This window comes from Hemiscyllium ocellatum, chromosome 7, assembly GCF_020745735.1.
Source record: "Hemiscyllium ocellatum isolate sHemOce1 chromosome 7, sHemOce1.pat.X.cur, whole genome shotgun sequence".
In the NCBI taxonomy this organism is placed as follows: Eukaryota; Metazoa; Chordata; class Chondrichthyes; order Orectolobiformes; family Hemiscylliidae; genus Hemiscyllium; species Hemiscyllium ocellatum.
The window spans coordinates 83,442,976-83,469,427 of record NC_083407.1 but is presented as its reverse complement, the minus strand read 5'-3'; the positions used below and the strand labels follow the sequence as shown (position 1 = coordinate 83,469,427).

General features: G+C 38.9%; 1 protein-coding gene across 1 annotated transcript in view; it reads left to right on the top strand.

Annotated features, from left to right (window-relative positions):
* The window catches only part of dnah7 (dynein, axonemal, heavy chain 7), a 343,519-nt gene that overhangs the window by 41,235 nt on the left and 275,832 nt on the right, over positions 1–26,452 (top strand). The window contains exons 11-18 of the mRNA XM_060828125.1: positions 4,349–4,573; positions 5,099–5,245; positions 10,024–10,709; positions 14,824–15,010; positions 16,180–16,373; positions 18,644–18,842; positions 24,404–24,544; positions 25,493–25,705. Coding sequence (XP_060684108.1) covers positions 4,349–4,573; positions 5,099–5,245; positions 10,024–10,709; positions 14,824–15,010; positions 16,180–16,373; positions 18,644–18,842; positions 24,404–24,544; positions 25,493–25,705 — 1,992 coding nt within the window. The remainder of the gene's footprint in view (positions 1–4,348; positions 4,574–5,098; positions 5,246–10,023; positions 10,710–14,823; positions 15,011–16,179; positions 16,374–18,643; positions 18,843–24,403; positions 24,545–25,492; positions 25,706–26,452) is intronic.

Here is a 26,452-nt window from a genome sequence, read left to right as displayed (position 1 = left end):
TCTTTGTTTAGCAACAATCCCTAAGACCTTACCATAAAGTGTATAAATCCTGCTAAGGTTTGCTTAGCAGGACCTCACATTTACCTAAATTAAACTCCATCCACCACTCCCCAGCCCATTGGTTCATTTGATCAAGATCCCGTTGTAATCCGAGGTAAATTTCTTCGCTGTCCACTACACCTCCATTTTTGGTGCCATCTGCAAACGTACTAACTATACTTCTTAAGCTCAAATCCAAATCATTAATATAAATGATGAAAAGTAGTGGACTCAGCACCAATACCTGTCGCACTCGGCTGGTGATAGGCCTTCAATCTGAAAAACAACCCTCTACTACCACCCTCTGTCTTCTACCTTTGAGCCAGTTCTGATTTTAAATGGCTAGTTCTCTCTGTATTCCATGAGATCTAACTTTTTAAATTAGTCTCCCATTGGGAACCTTGTTGAACACCTTACTGAAGTCCATATAAATCACGTTTACTGCTCTGCCCTCATCAATCCTCTTGACAAGAAATTCAGTCAAGTTTGTGAGACATGATTTCCCATGCAAAAAGCCATGTTCCTAATCAATCTTTGCATTTCCAAATACATGTAAATCCTGTCCCTCAGGATTCCCTCCAACAACTTGCCCACCACCGATGTCAGGCTCAACGGTCTATAGTTCCCTGGCCTTGGCCTGACCACCTTTCTTAAATAGTGGCACCATGTTACCCAACTTTCAGTCTTCTGGCACCTCACCTGTGACTATAATGATACAAATATCTCAGCAAGGGGCCCGGCAGTCACTTCCCTAGCTTCTCACAGAGTTCTAGGGTACACCTAATCAGGACCTGGGGATTTATAAACATTTATGCATTTCAAGACATCCAGCACTTCCTCTTTTGTAATATGGACATTTATCAAGATGTCATCATTTATTTCCCTACATTCTATCTTCCATGTCATGTTCCACACTAAACACTGGTGCAAAATACTCGTTTAGTATCTCCTCCATCTCCTGTGGCTCTACACAAAGGCCGCCTTGCTGATCTTTGAATGGCCCTATTCTCTCCCTAGTTACCCTTTTGTCCATAATGTATTTGTAAAACCCTTTGGATTCTCCTTAACTCTATTTGCCAAAGCTATCTGATGTCCTCTTTTTGCCCTTAAGTATACTCCTACTGCCTTTATTCTCTTCAAAGGATTCACTTGATCTAGCTTGTCTATACCTGACATATGCTTCCTTCTTTTTCTGAACCAAACCTTCAATTTCTTTTGTCATCTAGCATTCTCTATACCTACCAGCCTTTCCTTTCACCCTAACAGGAATATACTGTCTCTGGACTCTCGTTATCTCATTTCTGAAGGCTTCCCATTTTCCAGCCGACCCTTTATCTGCGAACATTTGCCCCCAATCAGCGTTTGAAAGTTCTTGCCTAATACTGTCAAAATTGGCCTTTCTCCAATTTAGAACTTCAACCTTTAGATCTGGTCTATCCTTTTCCATCACTATTTTAAAACTAATAGAATTATAGTCGCTGGCCCCAAAGTGCTCCCCCACTGACAACTCAATCACCAGCCCTTATTTCCCAAGAGTAGTTCAAGTTTTGCACCTTCTCTGGTACGTACATCCGCATACTGAATCAGAAAATTATCTTGTACACACTTAACAAATTCCTCTCCTTCTCAACCTTTAGTAATATGGCAGTCCTAGTCAATGAAAAGCACAGCATGTCGGGCAGCATCCGAGGAGCAGGAAAATTGACATTTCAGGCCGGAGCCCTTCATCAGGAAATCTGCAATAAGGTTGAAATCAACTAGGAAATCAACAAAGGCTCCAGCCCGAAATGTCGATTTTCCTGCTCCTTGGATGCTGCCTGACCTGCTGTGCTTTTCCAGCAATGCATTCTCAATTCTGATCTCCAGCATCTGCAGACCTCACAGTCTCCCATCCCATTCTATGTTTGGAAAGTTAACATTCCCTATCATAATCTCCCTATTACTCTTCCAGATAACTGAGATCTCCTTACAAATTTGTTTCTCAATTTCCTTCTCTCTATTAGGGGATCTAACATACAATCCCAATAAGATGATCATCCCTTTTTTATTTCTCAGTTCCACCCAAATAACTTCTCTGGATGTATTTCCTGGAATATCTTCCCTAAGTACGGCAGTAATGTTACCCCTTATCAAAAATGCCAGTCCCCCTCCTCTCTTGCCTCCCTTTCTGTCCTTCCTGCAGCATTTGTATCCTGGAACATTAAGCTGCCAGTCCAGTCCATCCCTGAGGCATGTTTCTGTAATTGCTATGATATCTCAGTCCCATGTTCCTCACCATGATCTGAGTTCATCTACCTTCCCTGTTAGGCCCCCAGCTTTGAAATAAAAACAGTTTAATTTATCACTCCTCCCTTGTTGTCTAGTTTGTCCCTGCCTGCCCTGACTGTTTGACTTGCTTCCTTAATCAACTAGTGTCAGATTGATCTCTTTCTTCACTATCTCTCTGGGTCCCACACCTCCCACCTTACTAGTTTAAATCGTCCCAAGCAGTTCGAGCAAATCTCCCTGCCTGCATATTTGTCCCCTTCCAATTTAGGTGCAATCCGTCTTTTTTGTGCAGGTCACTTCTATTCCAAAAGAGATTCCAATGATCCAAAAATGTGAATCCTTCTCCCATACAACAGATTCTCAGCAATGCATTCATTTGCTTTATTCTCCTATTCCTGCCCTTTCTAGCTTGCAGCACCACAAATAATCCAAATATTACTACTTCCTTTTTAAATTCCTGCCTAACTCTCTGTAATCTCCCTTCAGAATCTCAACCTTTTCCCTTCCTACATTGTTGGTTCCAATGTGTACAATGACCTCCTGCTGGCCCCTCTCCCCCTTGAGAACATTCTGCACCCTCTCTGAGACATTGTTGATCCTGGCACCAAAGAAGCAACACACCATTCTGATTTTTCACTGCTGGCCACAGAAACGTCTGTCTGTACCTCAGACTAGAGAATCCCCTAACACAATCGATCTCTTGGAACCCGATATACCCCTCATTGCATTAGAGCTTCTCTCAATACCAGGAACTTGGCTGTTTGTACTGCATTCCCCTGAGAATCCATCATCCCCTACATTTTCGAAAACAGCATACTTGTTTGAAATGGGGATAGCTACAGAAAACTCCTGCACTACCTGCATATCTCTCTTGCCTTTCCTGGAATTAACCCATCAATGTGACTATACCTTTGACTTTTCTCCCTTCCTGTAACTACCATCCATCACACCTGCTTGCTCTTGTAAATTCCTCATTGCCTCTAACTGTCGTTCCAACTGTTCCATTCAATCTGATAAGATTTGCAAGCAATGGCATTTTTTGCAGATATAATCCTCAGTAACATGTGAACTCTCCCTCAACTCCCACATCCAACAAGAAGAGCATATCACTCTACGTAGGGCCATTTTTACTTCTTTCAATCTGCAGACCCAGAAAATTGCATCATCTTATTCCTCCACAAAATACTGCTCCAGGCTAACTTAATACTTGTGGCTTATATTTTTAAGTTTAATCAAGAGACATCTCTCAATAAAACATATAATCAAGAAAGAACCCATGGTATTCACTACTGCAGACTTTCAGCAAGTCCCCAAGGCCCACATAAAACTATTCACTTATCTGTCTCTGTGATGTGACCTCTCCCAAAGAGGCTCCTCCAAGATCAGTTGTGAATTTTACTGTTCGTTAATTTTCCCAGATGCACTCCGATGTCCAGTGATACATGAATTCACCAGCAAAGGCAGTAACTGCACAGATTCACTGCTGTGTTAGTTAGCAGTGTGGTTTACGTTTTCTTTCTCGGGCACTGACTTGACCATGTGCTTGTCTGTCCCTCTCCCTTTTAAAAGTGCCATTATTTTGACTTTTTCTCCAAAGTTCCAAAACAATGCAACAGCATATAAAACAGTAATTGCTGCTTCTGGAATTCAAGGAAATCACCTCTAACACCTAAAATACCTCCAAAAAGGAGCAGCCTGTTACAGCCAGAAATTTTTCCTGTCCTTCATCTTGGATTACCTAGATGTCATGATTATTTTGATTATAATCAAATATAGGACTTTAAAAATATAGGTAATCTGCATCATAATAGCTGTTATGTAATTAGTAGACTTGCTGCTGGTCGTTGTTGAAATGCTGCCCATTGGAGATAGCCACAGATTTAGAAAGGCTGAAATCACTGTTAAAAACAAATTATACGGCTCTGTATTAAGAAAAGGTAATTTGATATTTTTAACAATTTGTTAGTTTTAATTCAAATATACAAATACTACTGTACACTATAGATCTAAATTATTTTTAAATCAATGTTTTCTTTGGCAGGCCTACGTAAAACAGGTCGAAGTGAAGGACATGGCTGAACTTGAGCTGAAGCTGGTTGAAGCCAAAAACCGCTTGACTTTTCTTGTGGATTATGTTACACTTTCCCCAAGTGACATGCGGCTAAACAACAATACATTTCACTGGAGCGGACGAATGGCAGAGATTTTTGAGGAACATAAGAGGATGGTTGCAGAGAAGGAAGAGCAGTACCAACAAGGACTTCGGGTGAGAGAGTCGCAAGCTTCAATGCTGCTGACCTTTTATTTCACTTTGCTTTGTATAGACTTATCATCGCATTGTCAGTATGGGCACATTGGTGCTTTGAAAGGTGTCTGAGATAACATCTGCATTGTCATGCTGTAGATAAGAGTAGGGTTGCCAACTCCATTTTCATCAAATGGCCTCCAGCCTCTGATCACTGTGCCAATGAAAACTTACTTTTCACCTTCAGTATTTTGTGAATAAAAGAATAAACTTTCAAGGATAATTAACAATTGCTTTGATGCCCTGTATGATCCCCTTCCCGTGATAGATTCTCTACTTCTTCTTGATAAGCTACTTTGCTATTTTCCATCATTTGGTTCCTATATCCGGGTCTAACTGGAACATTGCTCCCTGCCCTTTGGACTTCTTTGGAATTTTGCCTCAGTGTTATTTTGACAGTTGTAAAAAATGAGATTAAACCTATTTATCATATTACCAAAACATTTACACTATCCGAACACCTTTTTCATGATTTTTCACTTTCAGCTTCGTACTGAAAGATTTCTAGAGGAACTGGAAAGTTATGCTAAGCAAGTGGAAGAATTCTACAGTTTTGGAGAATTGTCGGAAGTCAATCGATACTTACGAAAGGCTCAAGCATTAAATGCAAAGCTGAATCAAGCAATGGAGAAGGTATTGGGTTCAACTTGGATCATGTACTGATGCACATACTGAAGCCAGTTATAATTTTTCTTTAATGAGAATTATCCTACACATGTCACAACTGTTTAAAAACTTCAGATAACTTTATGAATGTGACATTGACATCAGGTGAAGTGAAGCTTGTAAGTGGTTGTAATATTCCAATAGCCTAATAGCTTATTGTTATTCGCTGTCAAGGCTCACACTTTATAGTTACCAATGGAGTAACATGTTTGGGTACCATCCCTCAGGACAGTAGGGAGAAAATTACAAACATATGAATGATGAAATTCTCAGCCTTCAAGCAAAAAGAATAAAATTAAACAAGTTGCTTGACGAACAATTAGAAATAACTATTGTGTGAAATATTTGATTTGTGAGAAGCTGGATACTAGTACAAAATGCGCAACTGGGGAAAGTTTGAGACCAGCATTATTTGTTAGCTTGACACAGGAGAAATAAAGGCCTTGATGTTGCTGTTCCTGGCATGAACCCCTAACCTGAACACAGTGGCTAGATTTCCTAGAGACTCTGAGGAGATTCCAAGCAGAAGAGGTGAGAAATGGGTGATAGATTACTTTCTAAATTGGACCCTGGAAGCATGCCTAATTTTGGCCTAGGTGGGAACCTAAACATTGACTATGGGCAAGGGAATAGTGGTGACTCGTCTCTAGAGAAAGCAAAATTTAATGGACCGTCATCAGCTATTGTTGTAGCTGTTATTTCAAAGTGTGTAAGAAGTGTTGACATGTGGTAGAATTAATGAGAGCTGCTGCTTATTTTTCAGAGAACTAATTTCAGAGAGCCCCAATTCTTAATGAGAAGGCAAATATAAAAAAGAAAAAATCCTGTGTCTCTTATTTTCTATGTTTACTTTATTTGGTCAGTGCTGTGCATAATTATTTCTCAAAATAATTTGGAAAAATGTTAGAATGCTGATCTTTGCCTCTGTTCTTAGATTGTGTGAAAAATCTGTAAAAGCAGTGTAGTGAAAACAAAGTGTCACAAATATTGAAACTTTACAGGATATGTTTTATCTGTATCTTTCAACTTAAGATGAACCAGGTAGATATCTCCTGGAATTTAAGGAGAAACCAAATATTCTGGATAGAAAGGTAGCAGTGATACTAACCTCTCCCCTGAAGCAGGTTCATGTGCTGGTTGTCAGGGAAAAAGAAGCCCTATTGAAAAACAAGTGATAATTTTCAACAGTGACGCACAAAAAAGGCAGCTGGTAGAGGTGATAAGGCATTGGGAGTCAGGAGGTGAAAATCAACTGGTCAAAAGTGAGGACTGTAGATGCTGGAGATTATAGTCCAGAGTGTGGCACTGGAAAGGCAGGCAGCATCTGAGGAGCAGGAGAGTCAATGTTTTGGGCAAAAGCCTGCTCTTCGGGTGCTGCCTGCCCTGCTGTGCTTTTCCAGCATCACACTCTCGAGTCAGGAGGTGAGTTGCACACCATAGGACTTCCAGCATCTGACCAGATTTTTTAGCCAGGGAATTTACATGGTTCCGCTTCTGTTCAATGGTAACACCTTTGACAATAAAAGTGGAATAATCACTGACCATAATACCTTTGAATGTTGAGGGGAAATGGTTAGATTCTGTCTTGTTGGAGATGGTCTTTACCTGATGCTTGTGTGGCAAGAAGGTTACTTATGATTTATCTGCACAAGTTTGAAAGTTTTTCAGCAACTGGTGCACAAAGACTGCTTTGCTGTTTGAGGAATCATACATAGCGCTAAATACTTTGCAATTGATAATGAACAGCCTCACTTCTTATTTTATAACGAAAACAAGATTATTGATGAAGCAGCTGAAGATGTTTGGAACGAGGATACTACTCTGAGGACTCCTGCAGCAATGTCCTTAGAATAGATAATTGCTCCAACAACTGTAATCATCATCGTTTGTACTAGATATAACTCCAGCCAGTGGAGAGATTTGCTTGGATTCCCATTATCTTCTGTTTTGCTTGAGCTCTTTGTTGCCACACTCCATTAAATGCTGTCTTGTTAAAGGCAGTCAACTTTAGTTATCCTTTTGAGTTTGGCTGTTTTGTCCATGTTTGGACTGAGGCTGCATGAGGTCAGAAGATGACTAATTCTGGTAGAAATCCAAACTGAACATCAGTTAGCAGTTTAATGCTGAGCAATTAACAATTTACGGGACAGTTAGCAATCTCTTGCATCACTGATCAACAATAGACTAGAGTGGTAATTGGCTAGGTCAGATCTACCCTACTTTTTTTGTGTATAGGACATATGAGGGCAATTTTCCATATTGCCTAATAGCTGCTGGTGTTGCCAAATTCCTTCTCACAGAACATGTAGTCCAAAACCCAGTCCAAACTCTGAAAGCTCCCTGACAGTCTGACTGTCTCATCCATGATGTCCTAGTTACCATTCAACATCTGAGTATGAGATCACTTCCAGACCTGCTGGAACCAGATACTGACTTCATTATTAGACAACATCTAGTATCTATTTAAATATAATGCTCTTCTCCAGTGACGAAGCATCCGCAGAACCTTGATCAAGAACCAACCTGCAATTAACTTCAGGGTCTGGCCTCATGAATAAACAAAAAATTGATTGGTCTGTTTTCCTTTTAATGCAAGATGTTCCCAAAGTTTAAAAGTCATCTTTACCTCACAGTTCCCAGTTCACACCTTGAAACCAAAATTGATAAAAAGAATAAAATAAAAATAATGAAATATCAGCATGGGTTCCAAGAAGAATGAAATCTGTGATGCCGTCTTAAGAGGAGGTTGACATGAATCAATCACCCGGCACTGCTGGTCTAAACTTGTTTCAGTCTTTTGCATTACTGTTGTGGGCAGCCCATCATTGAGGATGAGATATTGTAGAATCTCTTTCTCTAGTCAGTTATTTAATTGTCTACCAGTATTCACCATTGAATGTGGCAGCTTTTCAGAATGTAGATCTGATCCACTGGTTGTGGAATCACTTACTACTATCACATGGTCCTTCTGCTGTTTGTCATCAATCCTGTTTTGTAGATTCAGGTTGACCCCTATTATATGTATATCTGATGGTGCTCTTGTGCAATTTTTTATGAATCAGATTGATTCCCTAGCTTGATGGTATGAGTAGAGTGGTGAATATAGCAGATCATGAAGTTGCAGATTGTGAATGAATACAATTCTGCTGTTGCCTCAAGTTACTGTCACCTTCAGCACTTGTTTTCAGTCATATTCAGGAACTTCACCTCTGTCAATAGATCCATTGCTCTGGGTAATATGCCTTCTATATGAAGGGGTTGATCATTTTGGACTGAAATGTAGAGAAGTTTTTTTTCTGAATACCGCTGTATTGTGAATCTTCACTGTGCTCAACCTCGGAGGACTAAATGTAACTAATGTTTAAGTGTGTTGAGATTGATAGAGATTTGGACTGCTAAAGATGTTTGTGCTCCTACTCCAAATAAAATGGTGGGAAATCACAGTTGAGGCTGATCATGCCTTATCATATAGCAAAGCAGGCTTCAGCAGCCATTTCACCTATACATGCTTTTATTTCTCATGTTTCTAAGTTTCCTATCAATTAGGTGCTCATACTTCTTTCTTGGGCTAATTTTTCAAGAATTCTGGATCTTTTTTAAAACAAACTTTCCGAATTTTTTGCGCACAGTTGCAGTCTCAACAATTATGCTTGGAAATTCTGTGGAAATACTCGATCATTATTTATGCCGTTTAAAGAACTATTTGTTTGTTACTAAAGTATCAAAGATGTAATATAATTGACTTTGCTTTTTGTTTCGACTCACCAAATTGAATCCTCAGAACTTGTTTGAAATTAAACATTCCAGCTGTGTTGCCTTGTGTCATAAATTGAAATAATAGAAATTCTCTTTTTTTTTTGCAAATAGAATATTATGACCTAAAATTGTTCAGTGAGAAATTATGTTTGGGAGGTCTAATTTTTGTCTTTACTTTTTTAAAACTTGTATCTTTTGAAACTGGTCTAATATTATCTCTGTGAATTGTTGTTTGTCTGTCTTTTGGAATACAATCAATTAAATTCTTATAGTCTGTTGGCACATCTTAAATTTTAATATTATGAATAAAGACAAAAGATTTTTGAGAAGTTTCAGTCCATCATATGTTGTAAAAACTGCTTTTTATATTGTTCTTGCAAAAACATTTTGCTCTACAGAACTCTTGCTGAAAATCAATTTTGATTGGTTGACTTTGGAGTTTTTTTGGCAACTGGAATCTTGTGAATGACACAATTCATTTTATTAACTAAGAATCAAGAGAGGATAATTTCTCTGATTGCATTCTCACATGTGCACTACATATTGATCATTTTACTTTAGAGCAGAGAAGTTGGTCATTTCAGAAATAACTCACTATGGCGAGCTCATTGTGGGTTATCCATTTTGGATCAATCAACCTTTTGTTGATCCATGTGTGGAGCATGCAAAGACAGAATGAATATATGTTTGGGCTAACATTATATAGTATTTTGAAATGCATGTGTTGTTACAAGCAAAACTTGAAACTGAAAAGCTGATTGTGTAACATTTAACCAAATAGTCTTATTAATGTAGAAATAGTATTATAATAAGAATGTTCAATTTTCAAACAAACATGTACTGAGAATTCAATTCAGTTGGTGGAGTCAATTATATCACAACTTACTTTTTTAACAAATCAGCGGCTATTTAAAGGGTAGAAACAATACTTCATAATTGTCAATAATAATTTAATTACTTAAATAGTATTCACTTTCTAATTGTGCTAGATTGATCAGATTAATGAGGAAGAGCAAGCATTTGGATGGAGTGAATCTCAATACCCTCAGCGTAAACAGACCAGCGATACACTGCAACCATATCTGCGACTGTATGACTTGACAGTAGAGTTCAATGGCAAGTATAAAAATTGGATGGAAGGACCATTTACTGAGGCTAACCCAGATCAAGTTGAGGCAGATGTGGGAAACTACTGGCGAGCTTTATACAAGTTGGAACGGACATTAACAGACTCACCAAATTCATACAAGATTGCCAATACTGTTAGGAAAAAAGTCGAAGAATTTAAAGAGCACATTCCCCTTATTCATGTTGTCTGCAATCCTGGTTTACGTGAACGACATTGGGATGCCTTATCTGATATCGTTGGATACCCACTTGAGCCTACTGAAGACACAACTATCACCAAGTTTCTTGCTATGAATCTTGAGCCTTACTTAACACAGTTTGAGGGTATTAGTGAGGCCGCTAGCAAGGAGTACTCACTGGAGAAAGCCCTGGAAAAAATGATCAAGGAGTGGGAAGGAATGGAATTTGTTCTCCATCCATATCGAGAAACAGGAACTTATATACTTGCAGCAGTTGATGATATCCAGATGTTACTTGATGACCACATTGTAAAGACCCAAACAATGCGTGGATCTCCCTTTATACAACCATTTGAAAAAGAAATCAGGTAGCTCATTCCTTTTCATTGCATTTTATTAGTTAAGTCCAAGAATTGTTGAAAAAAAATGGATCTTTACAAAATGTTTAACAATTTGAGGAAACACATTCAACATTATACAAAACAAACAAAAGGCTGGAAAAGCACAACTGATCAGACAGTATCTGTAAAGAGTGAAATAGATTTAATATTTCAGGCTGTTGATCTTTCATCAGTTTATGAATAGTATGAATTGTAGCACCAGTGCATATTATTACTTTTGGTATAGTGCATGGGGAAGCCTAGGACACTACCTTGAGGAATTCCTGCAGTAATGTTCTGGGGCTAAGATGGTCGACTTCCAATGACCAGAGCTTACTGGGTATGACTGTATCCAGTGGAGAGATTTCCCCCGATTCCCATTGAGTGCAGCTTTGTGGGGACTGTCAATCAGGTGCTGCCTTGATGTTAGGGGTTGTCACTCCCATCTCATCTCTGCAGTTCAGCTCTTTTGTTCATGTTTGGTCCAAGGCCCTAATGAGATCAAAAGTTGAGTGGCCATGGGGAAATAAAGCTGACCGTCAGTGAGCAGGTAATTCCTTTGCAAGTGCGCTTAATAGCAATGCCAAAGTTGTCTTCCATTAATTTGTTGATAATTGGTAGTAGACTGAAAAGGTAAAAATGAGCTGGTGGATTTGACTTGTTTTTTTTCCACACAAATGAATCAAATAGGTTGAAGATTTCAATATGTGATGGTGGGGATGTCAGGAGGAGGCGGAGATGATAATGGATGCGAACATTTTAGCCTTGTCTTTTGCACTGTTGTGCTGGGGCTCCACAATCATTAAAGTTTGGAGCTTCCACACCTCTTAGTAACATTCATGACTGGATGTGACAGGACTGCATAGCTTAGATCTTATCAATTGATTGTAGGATCACTTTGTCCAATTTAATGCATACTATTTAAAATTTTGATATGTATGTAGCCCTGTATTGTAGCTTCATCAGGCTGACACCATGTTTTTAGATACGTCTGGTTCGGCTCCTGCAGGCCTCCTATACTCTTCTTTGAGCCAGAATAGATCTTCTTATTTGATATGAATGGTAGGGTGAGTGATATGCCAAGCTATGAGGTTACAAATTGTTATCAAATGCAGTTCTGCTGCTGTGGTCCACAATAACTCAAAAATGCATGTTTCAGCTGTTTGATCTGTTTGGTCTGTTCTATTTAGCATGCTGGTAGTGTCATAAAACATGATGGAGGGTTTCCTCAATGTGAAGATTTGACTTCATCACCACAAGGCTGTGTGATAGTCATTCCTACTGATACTATTATAGACAGTTACATTTGTGATAGTTGGATTGGTGAAGATGAGGTCAAGTAGAATTTTCCTTGTTGTTGATTTTCTTACCACATGCAATAGCAAATTTGTCCTTTAGAACTGTGACAGCTCGGTCAGTAGCAGTGCCACAGAACCATTTTTGTGGTGGACATGAAGTTTCCCACCCAAAGCCTTGCTGTCCTTTGGTTTCTCCAAGTGGTGATCGAAATGGAGGAGTGGTGATTCATCAGACAGAGGTAAGGGTCAGGTGTGTATGTATGTCTATGAATGTGGTAGGGGTGGGGAGCAGTAGGTAACAGTCAGAAGAAGATTTCCTTGCCTATGTCTGAGATATTGCCAAAAGATTTCATGGTGTTTGGAGTCAGTGCATCTCCAACGAAAGTGTGTCCCTTCATAACTAAGAAGACCAAAACGTATGTAGTGCTCTAGGTATGGCTTTTTTTTTTGTAGAATCCCTACATTGTGGAAACAGGTCATTTGGCTCAACAGGTCCACACCAACCCTCTGAAGACGATCCATCCAGACCTCCACTTTCTCTATCATTGTAACCCTGCATTTCCCCTGGTTAATGCACCTAACCTACAAATCTCTGAACACTATGGGTAATTTCATGGCCAGTGCACCTAACTTGCAAATCTTTGGACTGTGGGAGGAAACTGGAGCACCCAATAGAAACCCATGTGGACACAGGGAGAACATGCAAACTCCAAATAGACAGTTGCCTGAGGCTAGAATCAAACCCGGGTCCCTAGTGCTGTGAGGTAGCAGTGCTGACCACTGAACCAGCATGCCACCCCATAATGTTGGCAGCATCAATACTTTGTAAAGTTGTAACAATACTTCACTCAACTTTCCTTGAAATAAACAGCAATACTCTGTTTGCTTTCCTAATTATTTGCTGTAATTGAATGCCAGTTTTTGTGATTCAGTATGCGTAGTGCCTCTTTATTTAAATCATATTTTGATTTTATATTCTTCTTACCTTAACTTTTACCATTTTATAGTCCATTTGCTGATTTTTCTTTCCCATTCACTTTACCTATCTATATCCCTTCTGCAGATTCTTTATGTCCTCCTCATAACTTGCTTTTTCACCTATCTTTGTATTTAAGGAAATTTAGTATAATATGCTTGGTTCCTTCATCTAGGCTCTAGCACTGATCCCTGTTTAACTCATGAGTTAACTTGTCACTCTGCAAATGACCCAATTATCCTGACTCTCCACTGAATTTGTCAGACTCGATTTCCATATCTCAAAAACATGTTGAATTTGAGTGTCATGATGTTCTAAATGCCCTTAACTAATGGAGTCCAGAACTTTCTTGATAACAGATGCTAGGTAAACTGACTTATTAGACTTCAAAAAATGAAAAATGCCGAAGAACCCTGAAATGTTAACTTCTTTCCCAACAAATGCTGCAACCCCTGCTGAGTTTCTCTTGAATTTTCTGATTTTGATTCAGATTTCTACCTTGTGCTGTATTTTGATTTTGTTGCAATTTCCTGATGTTTGTTTTCATCTTTTCTTAATATGCATGTTATATTTGTGATTTGTAATCCACTGGGAAATTTCAAAGGCCTTGGAGATTTGGTAGAACATAACCAATTTATTTATTTTCCATGTAGTCACTTCTTTTAAAACTTTCGGGTACAGATCATCCAGTCAAAGGAAATTGTGAACCTTCAGTCACATTAAATTTCTGAATACATTTTCAATAGTCATTGTGATTATTACCCCCTCCTTTTTGCCCTGATTTTCTAGTATTTTGGAATGCTTTTGCTGTATCTTATCAGAGATCAGGATGTAGATTTGTCTCAAATACAAAGGACTTCCCTGCATATTTACTCTGGGAAGTGTTACAGTTTACTATCTGATTTAACTTGATATTAGCCAGAATAAGTGAATTAGGCATCACAAATGGCAACTCCTACTCCTGACTAGATCCAAGTACCTCTTGACTGCCTCCAGTTCTGACCTAACTCCGTATCCTCCAACCTTAATCATTGGTCTATTGTCTGGCACTTGATTGAGGGTCTTTTGTAAATCTAGATATATTGCATCTCCTGCATTATCCTCTCATAGTTTCTGTCACATCAGCAAAAGATTCAATGAGGTTGAGGTTGCTCAAACAAGACTTCCCTTTTGAAATCCAAAATGATTATTCAATTGTTTTTGGTTTTGAAATGTTCTACTTTTTTCTTTAGAAATGGTTTGATCATGTTCCCAGCCACTGATGTTAAGCTGACTGCTCTGTTGTTCCCTGGACACACTCTATTGTTGTCTATAAATATATCAATAATCTTAGCATTCTACCACTGACCTGGCAGAACCACCAAGTTATTAAATATGTAAAATGTTACCTTCTGCTATCTCTTGCCTAGATTCTTTCAAATCATTCAGCTGTAGATTTGGATCAAAAGTTTTATCTTTGAACTTGGACTGCTTGTTTAATATTTCTCCATATGTTTGATTTTAAACATGTTATATAATTTCTAATATCATCTTTTGGTGTAATATCTACTCTGTATTGCTCCCTGATAAATTTTGAAGCAATGTAATGATTTAATATCTCTAACATTTCACTGTCATTTGATATGATTTAATTTTATACAGCCTTTACAGTCATTTTCACATCATGGTGTTTTATTTAATATGTGTGCCTGTGGAATAGTTTACTGTTTTTCTTTTTATTTGTACTTGGAAGTGCTACTCAAAAAAATCAGAAAGGGAAAGTAAGACTACAGTTTGAAAATAAAGTCAAAATAAATGTAAGTTCAAATCCCTGTTTTGTATAATACAGAGAATGGGAAGGCAAACTGTTGCTGCTTCAGGAGATCATGGATGAATGTTTAAAAGTTCAAGCAACTTGGCTGTACCTAGAACCTATTTTTAGCTCCCCTGATATCATGGCCCAGATGCCTGAAGAGGGAAGAAGGTTTACAGCTGTAGATAAGACTTGGAAAGAACTTATGAAGCTAGTGATAATGGTAAGTTAAATTTGATTATAATAATAATACCTAGGTAACTTGTAACTAATTGCTGTCAAAGTCTGCATTTATTGACCTGCATTCTATGATCATTTTAAGTTACATGTAAACACAACATCATTCGTATCTTACAAAAACTGTATTGTTTGTCACAGTTCTTGCAAGGTATTTTGTAAATGGCATTGCAAGAACTGTAACAAACAATACATTGGGCAAACAGGCAGAAAACTAGCCACCAGAATACATGAACATCAACTAGCCACAAAAAAACGTGACTCACTCTCACTAGTATCCTTACATGCGGATGAGGAAGGACACTACTTCGGCTGGGAAAATACATCCATCCTAGGACAAGCTAAACAGAGATATGCACGAGAATTCCTCGAAGCATGGCATTCCAACCGGAATTCCATCAACAAACACATTCACTTGGATCTCATTTACCATCCTCTGAAAAAATGAACAGGAAATGATGTCACCATTGGAAATGATGTCACCACAGGAAATGACATCATCAACCCAAGGAAACCCAAACATATAAATAGAAAGCGGGCTACACCATCAGTGCTTCATCTGGAGACTCATTGAAGATGTTACCTAGTATGGTGATGAAATGTCTGAAAATGACCCTTCCAGCTCAGCGAGCAAACTTACATCTAGTCCCTCAACCTGAGCTACAAATCTTCTCAAAACTCACTCATAATAGGATTGACTCACATTTTCAATGCCAGCAGTTCTCAACTTTTAAGCAAATTTCAACTCTGTTTCTAATAATGTTTCTTTCAAACCTTTGAAAGAAAATAACATCAGTAATTGGCTGAACAACATTGTTGCTTTCCTTGATATCTTACAGTCTCCTATTGTCCATCGAGTGCTAACATTTTAAACTATACTTTCCAACATAAGTGGACGTTGATATCCCATAAGAAGCATAACAAAAATGCCATCTGTCTGCTAGTAAGACAAATGAAAGGCTGTAGTTTTGGGAGCAAACTGAACCAATTAGCATTTCCTTTGTTACTATTTAATTAAGAAATGGTAGGATTGCCTTTTCAGCTTCTAAAAGCAGGATGCATTGTCACATTTTATTTACTTTCATATAAGTCCTAACTTTTTAATGACTGATTCCACTGGGACCAGCTCTATTAAATAATATCTTATCTCTCTAGGATACGCATGTTCTAGCAGTGGTATCCATAGACAAAATGATTGAAAAGCTAAAAAAATCAAATGCTCTGCTGGATTTGATACTGAAGGGACTTAATAATTATTTGGAAAAGAAGCGTTTATTCTTCCCTAGATTTTTCTTCTTGTCTAATGATGAGTTGCTGGAGATCCTATCAGAGACCAAAGATCCTACTAGGTATGATATTTTGATGCATAGTCAACTTACACTTATTTGGTACTATTATGAGGTTTTAGGTTGCTATTCCTATATAAACTCTTAAAAGATTATATTCTAATTATAAGACTTTTTGACTGGATCATGTTCATTGGATGAGCGTTTCTGAAATTAAGAGCATTGTCAATCAGCTAATATAAGCAAATTGCGTGTTATTTTCTGGCATATCGCATATAATTTAAATAACTAGTTCCAGAGAGTGGGCGTCTGACCTAATTTTCATGGAGATTGTTGACCAGTTATTACGTGATATGCTGGTATTAAAATGGCCCTCAGCAAGTTTGTCTGGGGTTTAGGCCTGGGTTCAGGTTTGTGTTGGTGCTTGTTTACTAGGTTAGCCTGGGTTTTGATGTTGGGTTGAGTAAGGCTATAGATTGAATTCTGGAAACAATGGGATGAGGAAAACAGGCTGTTGTGGGGATGGTGGAATGTGGCTGCTGTGAGGATGAAATAGCAGAAATTGTGTCTCCAGGCCAGGAGAATCACAGAGATTGTGAGGGGGGGATAGTGGTTCAATGAAGTGGCAGTGATTGGTTACCTTAACATGCAACCAGGAATGGAAATCCTGTTTCCCTGTATCTAGATTCAGATGTTACTTACCTTGCTTGTTTGGCAGGTGATTCCCCACTTACTGGTTGCCTGGGTAATGAATCTTGGGGAGCTGGCCTTAAGCAGCATTTAGCTCCTTTATTTACATATGCAAAGAAGCCAACACCTGCTTCAAGTTCCACCCTGACCTTAAATTTACCTGGACCATCTCTGACACCTCCCTCCCCTTCCTGGACCTCTCCATCTCCATTAATGATGACTGACTTGATACTGACATATTTTACAAACCCACCGACCCTCACAGCTACCTGAATTACACCGTTTCCCACCCTAAGGCCCCGGACCCTACCCCTCCAACCATAACAAGGACAGAACGCCCCTGGTGCTCACCTTCCACCCTACCAACCTTTGCATAAATCAAATCATCCGCCAACATTTCTGCCACCTCCAAAAAGACCCCACCACTAGGGATATATTTCCTTCCCCACTCCTTTCCGCCTTCCGCATAGACCGTTCCCTCCGTGACTACCTGGTCAGGTCCACGCCCCCCTACAACCCACCCTCCCATCCTGACACCTTCCCCTGGCACCCCAGGAACTGTAAAATCTGCACCCACACCTCTTCCCTCACCTCTATCCAAGGCCCTAAAGGAGCCTTCCACATCCATCAAAGTTTTACCTGCACACCCACCAATATCATTTATTGTATCCGTTGCTCCCGATGTGGTCTTCTGTACATTGGGGAGACTGGGTGCCTCCTCGCAGAGCGCTTTAGGGAACATCTCCGGGACACTCGCACCAATCAACCACACCGCCCCGTGGCCCAACATTTCAACTCTCCCTCCCACTCTGCCGAGGACATGGAGGTCCTGGGCCTCCTTCACCGCCGCTCCCTCATCACCAGATGCCTGGAGGAAGAACGCCTCATCTTCCACCTCGGAACACTTCAACCACAGGTCATCAATGTGGACTTCAAACAGTTTCCTCATTTCCTCTTCCCCCACCTCACCCTAGTTCCAAACTTCCAGCTCAGCACTGTCCCCTTGACTTGTCCGGACTTGTCCTACCTGCTTATCTCCTTTTCCGCCTATCCACTCCATCTTCTCCTCCCTGACCTATCACCTTCATCCCCTCCCCCCCCTCACCTATTGTACTCTATGCTACTTTCTCCCCACTCCCCCACCCTCCTCTAGCTTATCACTCCACGCTTCAGGCTCACTGCCTTTATTCCTGATGAAGGGCTTTCGCCCGAAACGTCGATTTCACTGCTCCTTGGATGCTGCCTGAACTGCTGTGCTCTTCCAGCGCCACTCATCCAGAATCTGGTTTCCAGCATCTGCAGTCATTGTTTTTACCTAAAGTCTTTCACCATGCCAGTATGGTGTGCAGCACTCTCTCCAATTAGTTATGCATGCATCCTGTCTGCTAGCAGGTTAGTAAACAGATAAACTTCAGAAAACCAGATACTGCGCAGTCACTTATGTTGGCTGCATAGGTACCAATGGCACTGGAAATGGAAATCTATCCATAAACAGTCTTTGCATGTTATTGGATTAACTGTTTCATAGATTTTTCAGAAAACATATGCTGAATGAAGAAAATAAGTCAAGCCATAAAATGATATGTTCTGGTATTGATCAAGTTATGCTTTTTAAACTCTTACAATTTTGATCTCTTCTACAGGGTACAGCCTCATTTGAAGAAGTGCTTTGAGGGCATTGCAAAGGTTCAATTTACTGACATCTTGGAAATAACCCATATGAAAAGTAGTGAAGATGAAATAGTAGAACTTATTGACATCATTTCCACTGCAAAGGCTAGAGGTCAGGTCGAAAAGTGGCTGCTAGAACTTGAGTCAGCTATGGTGAAATCCATTCACAAGGTAGTGTGTGCCTTTTTAACTATGGCTATATGCATTAATCAATTTGGGGGCAAAAATAACTATTTCGTTACTATGGTCAGGATTGTTTTAATTTTTTTGGATATTATATGTAACCTCACCAAGTCAGTAATGACAAAATTATGACATGGAAACATCAGTTTTTAAACCCACCCAATCCAGGGTGAGCTATTAAAATTGTATTGGAATATATAAAGTCTCATTTTAATCGTGCAAATTTTTGACAAGCCAAAAAGTGGTGGGGACATAATTATAGGGTGCACCTGAAGGTCCTTTAAGCTTATTTGGACCCCAGTTAAATTTTAGTAATGTGCAACAATGCAGGTGCTCACCAAAACTTAATTTTCTGGTGAAACGTAGTTGGATTAGACTATTAGGGTAACATAAATATTTTCTAATCAACCTGTTCAGAGACGTTACAACACACCTTTGGAGCAGGTGAGAATTGGACACAAGCCTCCTGTTGCAGAGGTAGGGACACTATTACTGCACCACAGAATTTAGGACACTATAGATATTATTATTTAACCTGTTCAGATGTGCTATTACATATCTCTGGAACAGGTGACACTTGAATCAGGGCCTCCTTGGTCACTAACTCAGAGAAACATAAAACACTACCTGCGTTTAGTTGGATCATAACAACCAATGTGCTATTGTGTTCTTGTATTATTTGGAAAGGTTCAATCTTCCATAGGAACATGGGAACAAAAATAGGTTGTTCAGCCCCTCTCGGCTGCTGTACCGTTCTAGATCCTGGCTGGTCATCCACTTCAATGCCTTTTCCTGCACTATCCCCACATCATTTGATCTCATTAGTATCTAGAAAGTTATTAATAGCCTGCCTTGAATGTACTCAATGACTGAGCTTCCACAGCGTCCTAGGGTAGAGAATTCCAAAGATTCACAACTAGCTCGGTGAAGAAGTACCTCTTCATCTCAGTTTAAATGGCTTACCCCTTATTTCTGAGACTCTGTCCCCAGTTCTAGAACCCCAGCGGGAAATCATCCAATCTGCATCTACGCTGTCACGCTTTTAAAACTATTGTAAGTTTCAATATTATTTCCTCTCATTCATAGAAATCGATAATGAGAGCAGGAGTAGGCCATTCAGCCCTTTGAGCCTGCTCTGCCAATCAGTATGATCATGACTGATCCTTCCTGAATGATCAATTCCATATTCTTCCTTTCTCCCCATACCACTTGATGCCTTTAAATTCCAAAACTTTATCTATCTTTTTCTTGAATATATTTAGTGACTTGGTCTCTGCAGCCATCTGTGGCAGAGAATTTCACAGCTTCACTATCTTTTGAGTGAAGAAATGTTTTATCCTCTCAGAATTAGCCACTCAGCAGTGGGCTATAGTGTTAGGTGTAGGGGAATAGGTTGGGGTGGGTTGCTCTTCGGAGGGTTGGTGTGGACTTTAGATTAGATTAGATTACTTACAGTGTGGAAACAGGCCCTTCGGCCCAACAAGTCCACCGAAGCGTAACCCACCCATACCCCTACATTTGCACCTTACCTAACACTACGGGCAATTTAGCATGGGCAATTCACCTGACCCGCACATCTTTGGACTGTGGAAGGAAACCGGAGCACCCGGAGGAAACCCAGACACGGGGAGAATGTGCAAACTCCACACAGTCAGTCGCCCGAGGCGGGAATTGAACCCGTGTCTCTGGCGCTGTGAGGCAGCAGTGCTAACCACCGTGCCGCCCACTTGAAGGGCCTGTTTCTGCACTGTAAGTAATCAATATTAAAAAACATTAAGTGGGTTGACCTATATTATATTGTAAGACCGTGATCCCTGGTTCTCGACTTACCAGTTAGATAAAACATTTTCCTGCATCTAATCTGTCCAGCTCTGTTAGAATTTTTTACCTTTCAACCAGATCCTCTCGCATCCTTCAAAATTCTACTGAATACAGGCCTGTTGAAGAAATATCTCCTTCTCGCTTAATATAGCCATCCTGGTATCTGCCTAGTGAACCAAGGCTGCACACCTTCTATATCTCCTTTCTTAGTAGGGAGATCAAAACTGCATGCACTATCCCATGTAAGGTCTCACCAAGGCCCTGTACAACTTCAGTAAGACATATGTATTTATGACCTGAAAGTTTCTTGCAGTGACGGTCAATATACAATTTGCTTTCTATTTGCTTGCTGCATCTACCTGCCTACTTTCACTGACTGGTGTACAAGGACATCTAGCTCCCTTTGTACATGTACATCACTGTTTACATAATGCTGTGTCTTTCTGTATCTCAGGCTGATGTGTATAACTTACCATTTTGCCACACTGTACTGTATCTGCCAAGTGTTTACCCTGTTATAGACCAGGCCAGACCCCTCAAGACATTTCAAAAAAGTAGCCCGGACCCTAACTTTGCTAGTTTTTTAAGCAGGTGTATGGTGAATATTCCAGGACTGATGCAGCTGGCCCAACCACTTAGTTTTAAAGAAAACAGTATTTATTTGCAAGATTACTGAATGAAACACAAACAAAAGAGAACTGAATATAGAATACAAAAACCTAACAGATTTTCCAAACTTAATGATGCTGTTCCAAATTCCTGCAACAATCCCCATAAACACCCCTTGACACAAAAGGTAAAATTAAAACACAGGTCTGACAGGAGAGATGTCAGAGAGAGAGAGATGGCAGAGAGATTCAGCATAGAACACCTTCTTCCAGGTAGCTGTTTCTTTGACCAGCAACCTCAAACCAACTGACTGCTTGCTCTGAACAACCAGACTGCTAAAACCAAACCAAATCAAACCAAACCAGAGAAGAGTTGAGCTTGGAGAACTGGCAATTCCCTTTCATGCACAAGTGTTTTTTTTTAAACTTGAATGCCTTTTGCCTGAGGCGAAAATCAAATTGGCCCTAAAATGCATAATAACCAGACCTCCCGGAGTCTTTGCATTTATGACCCCACTGAAAAAATATCAAAGGCAACATAACCTTGTTAAAGGAGCAGAATCATCACAACCCACTTACTCAACTTGTCAAAATCACTCTGAAGTTACCCTGCATCCTCCTCAAAAATTACAATTATGCTCAGTTTTGTCATTGAGCAAATGTAGAAATTTGCCTTTGCTTCCCTAATCCAGGTCATCTATATATGTTGTAAATAGCTGGGACTCAAGCACTGATTCTTGCGTCATCCTACTAGTCATTGCCTGCCTCCTAGAAAAAGACTCTATAATACCTGCTCTCTGTTTCCCACCTACCAACTAATTCTCAATCCATGTCAATATATTACCCCTGTCTCATTTGCTTTGATTTTGCTCACAGTTTCAGTAAAACCCCAGAAGATTTGTTGAGCATGGTTTACCTTTTGTATGCCCAAGATGGCTTTTTCCAGTCTTGCTCATACTTCCAAGTATTCTGTGATCACATCTTTCACAATGGACTCTAGCATTTTCCACGCTACGGATGTTAATCTAACTGCTCTGTAATTCTGTTTTTCACCCCTTCCTTTTTAAATAATGAGCTTACACTTGCCACCATCCAATCTGAAGGATCTGCTCCAGAGTTTGAGCTTTGAAAGATAACCACCAATGCATCCAATAAATGTTACTTCCTTTAGTATTCTGGGATGTAGATCATCAGGTCCTGGTGATTTGTCAGCATTTAATCTCATTAATTTCCCCAACTAATTTCTTACTAACACTGATTTCCTTTATTTTCACTAAAGACTAGACTTTTAGTTTTCTAACATCTCTGGGAGGTTATTAATTCTGTTTCTTGTGAAGATATAACCAAAGTATATGTTCACTTGTTCCAGTTCTTTGTTACCCAATATCGTTTTCCTGGCTTCTGATTGTAAAGGGTCTACATTTGTTTTTACACATCTTTATATGTTTATACAAGATTTTATGAACAATTTTTCTCTGTAATTGTACTTTGTTTTTTTTCCCTCTTGATCAACCTTTTATCCCAATTTGCTGAATTTGAAAAAGCTTCTAATCCTCAGACATGCTGTTATTCTCTGGGAATTTTAAATGCCTCCTCTTTGGATTTAATGCTAATCTTAGTTTCTTTCGTAAGCTGTGGTTAAGCTACTTCTCTCCAATTTTGCACCAGTTTTGAATACATTTTATTTGTAATTCTGCACAGGTTCTTCAAGTATTAACTATTGCCCATCTACCCAGGAAACCTTTTAGTAAAGTTCCCTGATCCATCCATACCAAAGTGTTTTCCATGCCCTGATTGTTTCTTTTATTTACATTGATGACTGTAGTTCACTTTCTATCTTAACAAAAAGTTTTATCATCTTATGCATATTGTGGCCACTGTTCCTCAAGGGATCCCTCACAATGACATACTTAATTGATCCCTTTTCAATGCACAGAACCAAGTTTGGAATAGCATGTTCTCTGGTTGGTTCCTCAAAACCAAAAAAAAGCACCCTGTTTATAGTTATACCATTATTACATGTATTTGTGATTTATTGCTTAATGCCTTCCCTTACATCTTTACTATGGTTTGGGGGCTTATAGACAAACTCCAACAAAGTTTTCTGTTTTTTGGTGTTTCTTATCTTCACTATTATGTCCTTCCATAATATTGAAATGATTTATTCCTTTACTGACAATGCTACCCCACTTCCTTTCCCTTTTGTTTATTTTTTCTAAATAATGAATACCCCGGGTGTTCAGTTCCCATCTTTGTTCATCCTGAAGCCTTATTTCTCTAATTGTAACTATGTCATAACCATTTATATCTATTTGTGCTGCTAACTCATACAGCTTATTGTGACCGTTCTTTGCACTGAGATTGAAAGCCTTTAGATTTGTCCTTTTAATCCTGTCAGCCATTTTTTTGATTTATTTTGCACTACAGCTCCATTTATTTTTCTCCAATATTATTTTTGCCTTCCACTTTTGTTTCTTACCTTTCTGACTTTGCTTCTGTCCTTATTTCTATCTCCTGTCTCTCCCTGCTCAGTTTGCCATCTGGGTTTAAGCTCACCTTTACTGCACGAGCTAAACTTGACAGAATACAAATTCAGTCTCCTCAATTTCTCTTTATAAGACAATCACACCTTCTCAGGAATTAGTCTGGTGAAACTTTGCTGAATTCCCTCAGTGGAAAGTATATTTTTCCTTAGGTAAGAAGACAAAAACTATAGACAATAGCTTATCTCATAAAGCTTTTCAAAACACTGCTGTAGGATAGTGCTCAGTGGTGAGGATTCTCCTTTAGAACAATTTCTGTCCACAATGATTTAACACAATGGAAGTGAGACTAATTTCTTAAATTTCCTGGTTTATTCCCTTCCCCTTTCTGAAATATATTATTCAACTCATGATAAAGTATGATTATGTTAGAATGTTGTATTGGTAATTAAGTTGATTAATAATTATTATTACTTTTGTCATTTAATGGATTAATTAACTGTTATATTGATTTTAGTTCTTTTACTTTACCTGAATCAGCAGAGTAACAAAACCTGCAATTAAAATTACAATAACAAAAAGACTTAAACTGCACAAAAGCTGTTTTACAAATTTTATTTTGTAACTTAATGCATAGGTTATTGGCCAAGCGATTGAAGCTTATCCAAATACTCCGCGTATAGATTGGGTGAGAAACTGGCCTGGTCAGACAGTATTATGTGTTTCTCAGATGTTTTGGACACAAAAAGTTCAAGATTCAATTAAAGCTGGTCAAGAGGTAAGCAAAATTAGGAGAATGGGTAGAAAGATAATCTCCTTTTAAAATTAAAATAGTTTACTGTAAATTCTTGTGTTTTTAAACTGTTATACTCTAGCTGAAATAATTAGTCAAATCATTGTAATTTTGAAGTGCTGCTTTTTAAATTTCATTGGTTCAAATTCTTTTAACAAAGTCAAGTAAGGCTGCAGAACATTGTGTTTGATCTACTCTGTTCAATGAATGTAATGCTTCTATAAGCAAAGAAACTATAATTATGGTGAAGAATGCAATGCTGTTTCCCTATATTACAACTTTGGCATCATGTGATGCATTATAAGCAGGTTGACAAAGTCATTTCAATTATTTAAATTATCAAGATAAAATTTTCTCTGAAAGCAGTAGAGTAAAACTAAATTATAATGGACTTAAAACTTGCAAACAGCATCTCTTCATTCAATGGCATTTAAAACCTTTTGCGTGCAATGTTGAGTTTAATCATTTCAAGTCATAATTCTAGCCCCTATTTTTTGTGAGCAGGTATTTGTGGTGACTCTGCTTTTCCAATTTGCACCTGCTCTGGACACATTTTTAAATTTTATTTACTTATCATTACTTCCAAGTTTGGCCTTACACTAACATCCTTTTCAACCACTCTTGCCTTCCACCTGAAGACAGACCTTGTTCTTGCCTCCACTTCCGTTTTTTTCTGGCTAGCTTTAAAGTGGCTACATCTGTGAGCACTTGCAGTTCTGACAAAGGGTCCACAATTGCTGCTACATCCACTGAATATTTTCAGCATCTTCTGTTTTACTTTCAGATCTTCAAAATCCACAGAAGTTTGAACTTATAATTAGTTTGTTTTGTCCATTATATATTGATAATGACAGAAAACCTGGTGTGTACATAGTAAATTGAGTTTAATCCTGATAATTTGGAATTGAATTGCCTGCTCAATTTCCCTCTTAGATCCTTGAGCAGTTTCTGGACACAAATAACAAGCAAATTGATGACATTGTTACTTTGGTACGTGGAAAACTGTCCAAACAAAATCGTGTGACCCTTGGGGCATTGGTTGTGCTGGATGTTCATGCCAGAGATGTTTTGGCAGTTCTGGTAAAGAAAAGAATCAGTGATGAAAATGACTTTGAATGGTTGAGCCAGCTGAGATACTACTGGGAGGTGAGTGAATACTTAGAATTTTCTGAGACCTGTAAGAGTATTTCAATCAAATTAATTCATAATAAGAACTGTTGAACAAATTCTTGGTTGTCAGTTCAAATAACACATCAAACCAGAACTATTTGGTATTCTCATATTTGTTTATGATAATTAATGATGATGCTTTGAAACCCAATACTTCGCTTTCATGATGAAATTACACCTGGCAAATGATTTTTAAAAATCAATAATCCTAACTTATTTCTACTTCTAACCTTCCTGTTCCCCAGGAAGGGGTTTGGAGACTTTTCATATGCAATATCAGCTGGCATGACACTTCAGGGCCTCCTGCCACTGTGGTAAGGAATGTGGGGAATAAGCTTGTGGGGGCTGGGGTGATTCTGCCAGTTTTGGCATCCTCAAAAGAGCCTTATCCCTGACTCCAAGCACTGCAGTTTTCCCTGTTCCAATTGGCTACCCACCATTGCCCTCCGTTGCACACCTCCTCTCTTTCACAGGAATGGATTTCTGAGCAAAGTGTGAGCAATTGTGTTTGGGAAACCAGGATGTCTTGCTTTCCTTGCCCTTTATCCAAATAAATTCCCCACTCATATTAACTGCCTATCAGGTGAGGGTTGCTTCTAAAGAGATTTCAAGCCAGGAGTATTTAGTTTTCTGCTGGGAGAGTGATAGTGTGGCAGGGATTTGCATTAGAAGGCATGGATGGAAACTGACCAAATCCCAAAAGTCAATCTGAATTTTGGGCAT